The sequence below is a fragment of the Stegostoma tigrinum genome, chromosome 9, assembly GCF_030684315.1.
Source record: "Stegostoma tigrinum isolate sSteTig4 chromosome 9, sSteTig4.hap1, whole genome shotgun sequence".
Classification (NCBI taxonomy): domain Eukaryota; kingdom Metazoa; phylum Chordata; class Chondrichthyes; order Orectolobiformes; family Stegostomatidae; genus Stegostoma; species Stegostoma tigrinum.
The window spans coordinates 21,911,064-21,923,377 of NC_081362.1; the positions used below are offsets into that span (position 1 = coordinate 21,911,064).

At 41.4% G+C, this 12,314-nt stretch overlaps 1 protein-coding gene across 2 annotated transcripts in view; it reads left to right on the forward strand.

Moving 5' to 3' along the window:
- Nucleotides 1–627: 627 nt before the first annotated feature.
- LOC125455124 (solute carrier family 22 member 3-like) overlaps nt 628–12,314 on the forward strand; it is a 36,081-nt gene continuing 24,394 nt past the window's right edge. The window contains exons 1-6 of one of the 2 annotated variants that reach the window (XM_048536766.2): nt 628–647; nt 5,063–5,166; nt 5,248–5,402; nt 5,694–5,862; nt 5,966–6,083; nt 8,668–8,774. In XM_048536766.2, coding sequence (XP_048392723.1) covers nt 5,099–5,166; nt 5,248–5,402; nt 5,694–5,862; nt 5,966–6,083; nt 8,668–8,774 — 617 coding nt within the window. In that variant the 5' untranslated portion in view covers nt 628–647; nt 5,063–5,098. Of the gene's footprint in view, nt 648–1,160; nt 1,670–5,062; nt 5,167–5,247; nt 5,403–5,693; nt 5,863–5,965; nt 6,084–8,667; nt 8,775–12,314 lie in introns of those variants that run through there. The other variant, XM_048536765.1, reaches the window with a different exon arrangement.

The following is a 12,314-nucleotide window of genomic DNA, read 5'->3' on the forward strand; positions in this document are numbered from 1 at the left end:
GGGTGTTGGGCTGGGGAAGGTATGTGGGATGGTGATAGCAGGTAGGGAGTGGTGGGATTGGTCAGTGAGGTGGGAGGAGCAGATAGGTGGGAGAGAAGACGGACAGGTCAAGGAGGCACGGATGAGAGGGAGGGTTGGTCTTGAGATAAGGCTGGGGGTGGGGACATTTTGAGGCTAATAATGTTCACATTGAGACCATTATCACAATGACCCCACCCAGAAACTGGAGGAGGAGCACCTTATATTCTGCCTCGGGAGCCTACAGCCCAATGGCCTATATGTGCATTTTGCTAGTTTCAAAATCTCCCCACCCCCGACCTCATCCCATGCCCAACCATCCCTCTCATCCCCACCTCCTTGACCTGACACAATCAGTCCATCTTTTGTCCCATCTATCCATCCCTCCCATCTCACTGACCAATCCCCGGCACTCCTTACCAGCAATCATCAATCACCATCCCACCTACATTCCCCAGCTCCACCCCTCCTCTCTCTATTTACTTCAGAGCTTCCTTCCCTCCTCCCCGTCCACATCCTCGCCCATTTCTGAAGAAGATTCCCGGCCTGAAATGTCACTTTCCTGCTCCTCTGATGGTACCTGGCCTGCTGCGTTCCTCCAGCTCCAGGCTAAGTAACCCCAAATAAAGGTGTGTCATAACTTTATTGAAGATTATCTGCAGGATGTAATGCAACAAGATACTAATGTTCTTTTAGTAGCACCTCCCAAGCTGTGTGTTTCAGGTCCTTGAAGCAAGATGGAAGCAGGTCTATGGCTCCAGAAGTTTCTAATCAAGTTACACATCATCCTAGCTTGAAAGAAGATTGTTGTTGTTGGGGAAAAGTGCTGGAACTTGCTGCCAAGCAGAATTGAGGGAATACCTTCACCCTAGGAGCTGCAACAATTGCAGAAGATGGCCTGCCATTGCCTCCTTCAGGGCAACAAAGGACAGGCTAGACATGTCCACCACATTTGTTTCTACAGTTTTCATATCCTTATAACATTTTTATTAAATTGCATTAAGGTGATAGATTGTATTCAAAGCTGTTTCTGAGTTTTGATGGCTTTTATGAATGGTCAACACTTTTTGAATCAGTTTATTGGAATTTACAGTCATGGTGTTTATGTGAACTCTGTTCTACTTTCACTGTGTACTAGTGAACCGTGACAGCCCATGAGAGAGGACGTGAGCCCGCAAAGGCGGACAGCAGTAAATCTTTGTTTCTTTGTGCAAGACACTGTCCAACCTAACCTGCAAAAATGTTAACCTATGATGATATTTTAAAGGACATCGGAGAGTTTGGAAGATACCAGAGGTGGATTATCCTGCTTTTGTCTTTAAGTGGGGTAACATTTTCGTTCCTGATTATCGCATTTGTTTTTCTGGGAATGACTCCAAATCACTGGTGCAGGGGTCCCCCTGACCTATTGGCGCTAAGAGAAAGGTGTGGATGGTCTCTGGATCAGGAAAAGAATTATACTGTGCCTCTGGAGAGATCGAGCAGCTCCTCATACAGTCAATGTGAAAGCTATGAGATAGACTGGAATGCAACGTTTCTCACCTGTGAATATCCTGTGTCATTAATGACTAATGATTCTGGAGATTTTCTACGCACAACTTGTAAAAATGGTTGGTCTTTTGATGGTTCACGAACAACAGTTGTCAGCGAGGTAACTGGAAATCATATTTGTTTCATGAATCAGCGAGTTTTGAGAAGATTTGTAGCTCAGGTTGAGGTTCTGGATGTGAGATTGCTTGCTGAGCTGGAAGGTTCATTTTCAGACGTTTTGTCACCATTCTAGGTAACATCATCAGTGAGCCTCCGACGAAGCCCTTGTTTCATGAATGTGCAGCGGGGTGAATATTGGCAAATGTGTAATGTTCTTGCTAGTTCCCGTTGGTCCACAAATAGGTAATTGTGAAAGTGAGCCTTTTTAAGTTTGACTACACTAAGTATAACTCGAGGTTTCATAGAATCATAGAAAGTTACAGCACAGAAGAAGGCCATTTGGCCCCTCATGCTTATACATGTTTGTCCCATCTTGAAGCATGCCTCAGTTTTCTCCTTGTAAATCTGTAAATTAGTCCTCTAAACATTTGTGTAATTTCATTCTGAAAGTCCCTATTGACTGTGTTGCCACCTGCCTTTCAATTTGTGCATTTTAGATGCAGATATTTCTCTGTGAAAAATATATTCTTCTATTTCCAGCCCTTGAATTTGCCAACGATTTTAAATGTGCATCCTTTGGTTAGTGATTCAATAGCTTCTCCCTACTTTCTCTATTTAAACCCCTCATAGTTTTAAATATTTCTATTAAGACTTCTTTCTACAATCTGCTGTAAGGAGAAGATGCCCATTTCATTGATGCCTCTCATACCTGCTGTCATCCTTGTAAATTATTGACAGTGCGTCAGGAAGTAAAGGTTATAAAGAGTGCTTATTTTTTCCTTCTGGTGTGTGGTAACACTTAAAAGTCTCATTTCCAATGGTGAATAATTTATAGAAATTGCAGTAAATCATCATAACTTCTCCACTTTGTAATCTGTATGTCCGGTGTTTCCATGTAACTGTCCTTTTGTCCTCAGGTAGGGGGAAGAAAAGTGCAGAGTGCAAACCCTCCAGATTTCCTCATGTAAACATGTAAAATCCTGATGGGACTGGACAGGCTAGATTCAGGAAGAATGCTCCCAAAGTCCAGAACTAGGGGTCACAGTCTAACAATAAGGGCTAAGCCATTCAGGGCTGAGTTGAGGAAGAATTTCTTCCCTCAGAGTGTTGTGAACTTGTGTAATTCTCTCTCACAGGAAGCTGCTGGGGCCAATTCATTAGATATAAAAAAGAGGGAACTGGATGTGTCCCTTGTGGCTAAAGGGATCATGGGGTATGGGGAGAAAGCAGGAATGGGATACTGAAATTGCATGATCAGCTACTGCTGCACCTATTTTCTACATTCCTATGTTTCTATTGTGTTATTACATTAGCATAACTCCAACAAGTTGTCTCCTTTTCTCCTGATACTGAGACCAGCTGCAGAATTCTGGCTTCGATTTTCACTCAGGTCTTTTTCTAGCTGAAATTACACATTTTAGATAAAGAAAGACTTTATAACTTAACCTATGAACTAAGAATGAAAAGAGGAAAAATCTGTAGTTGTATTAGGTATAGCTGTCATAGTCTTGCCAGGGCTGCTCTCTCATTTGAGAGAGATGGCTGATAGTGATTTAACCTCAGTATCACCACATCTCAGGCAATGGGAGAGATCAAGAAACTGAACCTTTATAGTGACCATTGTCAGTGCAGGAATTGAGTCCACGCTTAGCACCACTTAGCATTGCAAACTAATTGTTCAGCAAGCTGAGTTAAATCAACCCCCAGTAATTGTATGGTGTCCGACAACACCATTATCTGGATTGTTTAACTTTTTAACTTCAGAGTTTTAGACTCAATCTTCTGCCTAAGAGGTTGGTGGCAAAATTAACCATCTAAATTACTATATAACAAGGTGTAGAGCTGGATGAACACAGCAGGCCAAGCAGCACCAGAGGAGCGGGAAAGCTGATGTTTCAAGTCTAGACCTTTCTTCAGAAATTTGTTTGTTTTGGTTTCATCAATTTCTGATAAAGGATTAACTAGTTGTAGATTTAAATTATGGCACCAATGTTCTGCATATGTAACTGCAACAGTTGCTTACTCGCCCGAAAGGGATTGTCTTTTATGGCTGACATTCCCTCTTCAATTCATTGTAACAATCTTAATGAAGAGGCACACCCATTACTCAATGCTGTCCAACCAACTCTAACAATTTCATGAATGGCTTCTCTCATCACAGATGGACTGAGGATGTTTGCTGGCAATTCTACCAAGTTCAGTTTCATTCACAATTTCTTTAAGGACAAAGTTTCCCACTCTGCCTGGCAATGGGATCCGACAAAAAACAATTTCTGTGCTGATAAGTGGAGATACTGTTCACACAATCTCACACAAAAATAGTCTCATCCTTGTTGCAATTGCCATTTATACTGCTGGCTTGCCATATCGAAACTGGAGCAGTGATTCAGAAAACCCAAGAGGAGGAGCATGCTTTATTTCTGATGTTTCATATTATTTTCATCTTTTGGCCCAAAGGCAGATCCTCTGCAGTCATTTGCCAAACCACAGCAAAGCTTTGTGAATTTTCTTTTACTCAAAGGTAACCAAGGAGGCAGGTCTCATCTGGAATGGAAATCTAACTTCATGATGTTGGTATTGACCTAATCTGTCGAACAAACTGAGCTAGCTGGTCCCTTGACACACTATGACCCCTGGGTCCTTTAGCCATCCTATAATGTACAATCCTATTCACTTCATGCCTAAGGTCAAACTTGGTTTCATAGGAAATACAGGCTTGCTTTGAGCTTCGGTACTTTGGGAGAGGAGCCAGAATAGTTCCACAGGGTAGTGGCTATTCTCACGGTTATGCCGCATGTAGCACAGATCACAGGTTTCCCGATGCACAGGACGAAGGTAGGGAATTGATAAATATGGCAGTGACAACATTGAAGTGGGAAAAATGCAACAAATTTCAGTAGAGATGGAAACTATTTAGCCTTTGATTTCTGCACTGGTTCTCTGAAAGTGTTATCCCTCTTAATGTGGCCTTCATCAAGTATATATCCTTCCTTTCCCTTCTTTTTTCTTACTTTATAAAAATTATTAAAAACTCCAATTTTTTCTCCACTATTCCAGCAATCCACTGTGTAAGGAAAATTCTCTCAACCTTTCTCATCATTTGCTTTGCAGATCTAACTATTAAGTCTTCAGTACCCAGGGGAAATCCTTCATTTTCACTGTTCACACTGTTGAAGCCTTTTCTTTATTAATGGAAGAGAGTTTGACTGTACTACAGAAAAGGAAGGACACAAGAGGGTGAAATTCCAGGAATCTGTCCAGGAGCAAGCCAGTATTATCAGGAAAGAACCAGATGTATCAGATGTATTTGTAACATTTGAGATTCGGAAATGCATGGTAAATCTATACAGCTAATAAACTATCTCCTTTCTTCCCATATTATCATCTCCCAAAGTATGAACTAGTGTGTGAAGATGCCTGGAAGGTGGATATGTCTCAAACATGTATTGAAATCGGCTTTTTCCTAGGAGCACTGATCACAGGCTATTCTGCAGATAGGTACGTGGCACACACAGCCTGATTATTGCCTTGTCCACTTACTCCTTCATTGCCTAAGTGAAGCAGTCTTTCAATTTTCAGGTTTGGACGAAAGCTTTGCTTGCTGGCCTGTCTGGCTGGAACAGGAGTTTCTGGGATTGCTGTCGCTGTTGCACCAACTTACCCAATGTTTGTGATTTTTCGAATTCTACAAGGCTTATTTGGAAGAGGGATATGCTTGATCAATGCCGTCATCGGTAAATTTTAGATTCAAATGTGTTTTGAGTGTAGTAAATGCCTTTTAAAAGTATAATTTTGCAATCTTGGCTCTTAATAACATAAGCGTACTTCCATCCACTAATCCCTCCTGTTGATACAATAATCCAACTTTGTTTCACTCTCTCACTAGATATGCAGCCTTACCCAAGAGTCTTCTAGTCTGTTGTTGTCAGCTCAAAGCTCAGTTATAGTCAAATAAAATAACCATGTGTATCTGATGTTTTATTGTGTGTAACCCACAGAGCAAATGAACTTGCTTTCTCTTTCAGCCGCAGAATTGGTTGGACCAAGATACAGAAGAGTTGTTATAGTTGTAACACAAGCAGCTATCTCATCGGGTATCATGGTACTTCCTGGTTTGGCCTATTTAATTCGATCTTGGAAAGGAATCCAAATGGCCATTACCATTCCAAACTTTGTTCTGCTGCTTTACTGCTGGTAACTTGAATTTGTAGGGAAAGTTCACATTGATAATATTGCACCGCAATCACTTGCTGTATGACGGAATTGATTGCGTATTATTGACTGTTTCCACTTTTAGCTTAATCCCAGAATCTCCTCGATGGTTGTTGACTCGTAAGCGGATCAAAGAAGCATTGAAAATTGCCCAGGATATTGCAGAACAGAATGGCAAGAGTCTCCCATCGACTTACAAAGAGGTAGTAGATGGTGTTTTATGCTGGGATATTGGATAACCAGCTCTGAATTTCAAATGTCCCAGTCTTGATGCTGTACAGAGCTTAAAATGTATAAAAATTTAAAAATATTGTTATGATTCCTGTAAGGACCCTTTAACCAAGGTCACTGAATGTACTGAACACCACTGCAAATGAAGAAAATAATGGACAAGATTCCATTTCTTTTAACTTCTGTTTTAAAATGAGTCAGAGTCAATCAAAAAGTAACAGGCAACTTGTGTCCATAATGACATATAAATAAGAAAATATTTTTGTATCCAGTAAACAAATTAAACAATACTATGTATGGATCATATATATTGAAAACATATAAAAGCAAACCCTAAATAGTTTTGTCATGGACACGTCTAGGCCTAAATATACTTTGAGGTGAAAGAAATAATGGGAACTGCAGATGCTGGAGAATCCACAATAACAAAGTGTGGAGCTGGATGAACACAGCAGGCCAAGCAGCATCTTAGGAGCACAAAAGCTGACGTTTCGGGCCTAGACCCTTTATCAGAATTGGCGCGCTGTGTTCATCCAGCTCTACACTCTATACTTTGAGGTGACATTGGTGTCACCACTACTCTGCTGTCACCTATAAAGGATCAGTAAGGGGAGCAAAATAAGAGTTCAAGCACCCATTTAATACTTAGTGAATATCTGGCCACTCCTACGTCCCCAAAACCTGTTGGGTTTTTGCTTTTTTTTGTCTATCTGTATGTTTTATTATTATTTACTCCAAGATTGGTTCTTGGATTCTGGGTTTGTGAGAGATGTGGGTTTTTCTGTGTGTCTGAAGTTATCAATTAAATTGAAGCATTTCTGCATCTATGGTGGTTTATTTCAAAAGCAGTTTTTGAGGCACAGCTTTACAGAAATGGGTTTGCTCATGGACTTGTGTGTACTTTAGATTGTTTTGCAACTCAGCAAGGTAAATTAAGGGGCCTCAAGGTTTGTTAAAGACTTTTAGGGAAATACCCATAGTTTATAGTTTTTTTTGCAGTTTTATTTTGTGATTGAAGCAATCCTACAAAGACTTTTGAACGAGATGGCTGTGTAGACCAGTTCTCTTGAGACGGGAAGGATATATAATGAACCAAGTTACCTTAGAGTGAAGAGTGAATGTTAGCCCCAGACTAGAAGTGTTGGACAAAACCCTGAAGAGGTTATTTCATACTGAGTATATTTAGCACGTATATATTAGCTCCAGGAAAAAGCAGCTGGTAGTCCCAGCCTAAACGTTGACATCACAAGTGTCTTAAACATTCTGGGCACTGTCCGATCCATTGTCTTTTAGCTGAGATATTGTCTGAGCTGTAACTTGAATGCCTCTCTACTTTGCAAGTTTGATAAAGTAGAAAACAGGAACTTGCACATCTGGGGAAACCATAGTTAATGAGTTTTGGGTTACTGTTGCAGAATTAGTTTTATAAGGTAATGATTCTGAAGGAGTTTATGTTCATACTACATTGACTCCACCCAATCTGCTGATTCACAATCTGTGGTGCTCGACTATAGCTTTTGAAGGGAGCAGACATACCAGCTCCCTAAAATCCTATAAATTATAGCAAATCAAAAATAGCTACACTTATTAATATTTAGCAATAACCCTTATTGTTATCAAAAACAGTACCTTTTTTATAGATATTCTATAGTAGTGTCTCCTCTACCACTAATCATGAGATAGTTCAAGCACAAAGGAGGATTAGTAGCAATGAAGTACCTTACATCACACTTGCCCAGTACCACATATTAATAGAGGCGGTAAGGAGTGGTCATCTGGGAAAATGTTACAGGGTTGTAGCAGTATGAATCTGATCCCTACTGTAAGGTGAAAAAATTGAGAAAGCCCTGAAGAATAGAAAATGCTTTGAAAAGATAAGTTTACTAGATTAAGTGGAGACTTAGTGAAGACACTGTCAGAGAGAGAGACACCAGTCACCATGGAAGCAACAAAAAGGCTAACTTAGAACTCCAGAGGCAAAACTTCATTCAGTAGCTCGTAAGGTGTAGGCTAGAAGAGCAAAGAAATGCCAGCTACAGTTAGAAAATACAAAGATCTTAGCGAAGGAGGTTCTGAAAGGAGCTCCGTAATGGAAGTTTCCAGGAAATAAAGTTAGTGAGGGTCAGTGTGGCCTAGATGGGCTAACTAGCCTGCTTCCACACTGTAGGGATTATATGATTATACGGGATGAGGAGCTAAATGGCAAACAACGTACCATCTGTCATAGGTCTCTCTGCTCAATTGTGGGCGTTCTCCTTCCAAAGGAAGGGCAGACACTACGGAAGACGAAAGTGATGGCCCAGTTGTGACTGTCTGTGTTGATGTCACAGTTAAATCATTTTTAGTATCCATTTAAAAAAAAACTTTCACAAAATCTATAACATTGTAACGACCCATTTATGATACTATTTTGGAGAGCTTGTTGAGCAGAAATGATCTACCATTTTCCCTAATGAAGTACAGGTACTACTCTTCAAAATTACTTCATTTGTACAAAAGCATTTTGAACATGAACTTTCCTTCCAATGATATGGTGCGTTTGCTGGTGTTTTTCAGATGGTAAGAGGAGAGAACAGCTCTGACAAAATAAAAAGTCCCTCCTTACTTGATCTGTTCAGAACACCACAAATGAGAAAGCGAACATTTATTTTAATGTACTCCTGGTAAGGTCACTTATATAAACTTTGTGCGGGTTGCTCGAATGTGTTACTGAAAAATTAAGACTCTTTTTCTGTTTGAAGTACAATAGTGCTCTACCTTTGTAATTCAGGACTATGTTGAGTTTGGGCGGCACGGTGGCTCAGTGGTTAACACTGCTGCCTCGCAGCGCCAGGGACCCGGGTTTTATTTCACCTTCGGGCGACTGTCTGTGTGGTGCTTGCACATTCTCCCAAATCTGCGTGGGTTTCCTCCGGGTGCTCTGGTTTCCTCCCACAGTCCAAGGATGTGCAGGCGAGGTAGATTGGCCATGCTAAATTGTCTTCGTGCCCAGGAATGTTTAAGTTAAGTGGGTTAGACCTGGGAAATGCACAGGTAGGGGAAATGGGTCTGGGTGGGATGCTCTTTGGAGGGGCAGTGTTGACTTGTTGGGCTGATTGGTCTGTTTCCACACTGTAGGGATTCTGTAAATTAGTACTGTTGAATAAAAAAAGCATACTGACCTGGAAGATTCGAGGTCCAACTTGCGCTCAGTTCATTATTGTAGAAGGAATGCTATAGGCCTTTGTTTTAGGCAGTGGAAAATCGTCCTTCCTTGGCCTTTAATAACTCCCATTGGAAGTGTATGTGTGTAGATGTTGGGGTTCAGAGTCAGCAGTTGTCATAATGCCAGCAAGTTTCTGTGCATGACTACAAGTTAAACCAGCACGGATGAAGTGAAAGAAAATTAGGCAGGAGTAGCATTGTTCAATATGAGCAGGCAAAAATGTTTCTCGGTCACAATTCAGAAGGAATATTTGTAAAGATAATTTGATTACAATTTGTAAGCAGGTAATGTTGCAAATCATGCAATTTGGCACTATTTGTTATTGGAAGCCATTTACCTGTTACGTGACAATCTATAATATCTGTGCTGTCTATTACAGTGTAACTCTTTTCACCACTCAATTATCGGGTATTAAGGTAAAAAAAAGTCAAATGATGTGCTTCATCGACATTGCCTTGCCCCAAAGATTCATAAACCAGGGTTCGCCTGGTGAAAAATTGCAGTTTCCCATCCACCCAGCCAGCATTGCGCATGGGCCTTATATTCTGGAATACTTTTACCAGTCATCACCTCAAAGTCTAACTTGAGTGCTTGGCCTCTACATTAAAGTCATTGGGCAAAATCTCACTGCTTCTAAGCATCTTCCGAGGTTGGAACTGAGCGTGGGTCCCACTGCCATTAGTGCTGTAAAGGTGCCCACCTGTGCCCCGTTCCTGATGAAGACATTAACTCGAAAGAACATAATCCAAGATGGTGGATAGGGTATGAATGCAGTTGGGCCAATGTGAGGGCCTGCGGAGATGCTAGCATGGAGTACCACTGCAGCATGACGATGGACATCAAGACGGAGGCACTCTTTGAAGATGTAAGAATGTTTTAAAATAACTTAGGATAACCAAAGATGTGCAGGTTAGGTGGATTGGACATGTTAAGTTGCCCGTAGTGTTCAGGGATGTGTAGATTAGATGGGTTACAGGGGGGATGGGTCTGGGTGGGATGCTCTGAGGGTCGATGTGGACTTGTTGGGCCAAAGGGCCTGTTTCCACACTGTAGAGATTCTATGAAATGAAGATATGTCTTGTCCAACCATGGGCCTTGTCCATAGTTTAAGGACCATCTGTAGCGGTTAAGATCCCGACAGCACTCCAAGTGGCTTATTAACTGGAATGAATGGCTACCATGTCCCTGGGGGTGGGGGAGGGGGTTGCGGTGAGAGGCTAATGGCCACCTCTCATGCTCATTCGTTCTGGCAGGATTAGCCAGTGGCTGGATCGTGCTGAGTGGGTGATCCAAATTCCATGTGCCACGTTTAAAATATCGCCCCCTGTGTCATCAGGCTGACCTCAGCAAAGCTGGTCAGATTCCATCAGTGAGGAGTACACACTCATCACTAAGGAATCTATGGTATTGAGCAGGCCGGTCTCATTGAGATCAAACTTTGCGAAGCTTTGTACCAAATTCAACTTTTGCTGTTTTTGACCTTGTGGAGTTTCTCTGGAAGCTTCTGCTGTTCGCAGTGAGTGTTGGGGAGAGTTGATTGAAACGTCACTAATTTGATTTACCTTACTTCTGATCTTATGGGGGAGGAAGAAACTGCAAAGGATTAATTGAACAATTGAGAAAGAGGTATCACAGAATAAGTTTCCTTTCTTACTTATACACCTCGACTCCATAGGGTTTACAGACTTAGGAGCCTAATTTGGTTTTTGTTGTTGAAATCCATAGAGTACTATGTTTTCCCTAGGCGCACCTGGAGAATTATGTTGGGTCTGACTGAAGAATTTCAATACATTTCCATTAAGGAAGCAGCACAGTGAATTGAACTGAACATGACAGTCGTTTTGAATTTTACTTTTTTGCCACCAGCTCCTTCCAGGTTGGAGGATCGCTCCCACATCAGCAAGGCTGAAACACAAAACTATCGACATAAGCAGCATTCCCAGTGCAAGGTGACAGAACACAAAAGAATGTAGCCATTATGGTGTAGATACGATATCTCAGTGGAAACAGCAAATCCCTTCATTTTGAAAAACAGCCAGGCTTCTCTAGTCAACAACTCATGCCTAATTAAACATTCACACATTACTTCAAAAAGACACAGAAACATTAAGATTTTTCTAATTATTTGGTCATCATCTAACCATTGACATTTCAACAGAGCAGCCTTTATCTGTTTTTATCTCATCACTTTCATTTCAGCTAACCCAGAAAATTTGAGATTAGCACCAACACCCTAGATCCTCTGTCATTCTTGTCTGGCCTATATATAACGCCAGATCCAAGCAAATATGATTAACTTTTAACTGCTCTGTAGAATGGCCTAGCAAGATACTCAGTTGAATTCAAGAAGGTGACTCATCACCTCCCTCAAACGAGGGCTTGATTTGCTCAGTTGGCTGGAAGGCTGGTTTGTGATGCAGAGTAACACCAACAGCACAGATTTAACTCCTGCACTGACTGAGAAAGACTCTCCTACTCAATCATTCTCCCTCACCCCTGCCTCACCTGAGGTGTGGCAACCCTCAGATTAAACCACCATCTGTTTTCTCTCTCTCTGTCAAATGAGAGAGCAGCCCTATGGTCCAATACAGATATAGTGACTTTACCCCATACTAAAGGGCGATTAGGGAGAGGAAATAAATGCTTTGCCAACCTTCCAAACATGAATAAGAAAGGATAATTAGTAAACCTGAAGGGTTTTCATTGGGTGAGCCACCAAGTCATAGCATTCATCTGGGTCTAGAGGAAGAACAGTGATCAGGAGAGAGGTCAGACACAGTGATTGCTGAAGGGCCCATTGCCTATGGTTCCAAATGACAGCCTGTGGTGTCATGGTCACATTTTGGTTGAAAATGTTACTGGGTCTAAATGCCATTGACCCATTAGTTCGTGAGGACTGGCGATCGGTATGAATGAGCCTCTAAGCAGGAGCAGCTATAAAAAACATGGGACAAAAAGCTATTTAATTTCTGTCCAATCCCTTCTTGTTAAGTGGAGC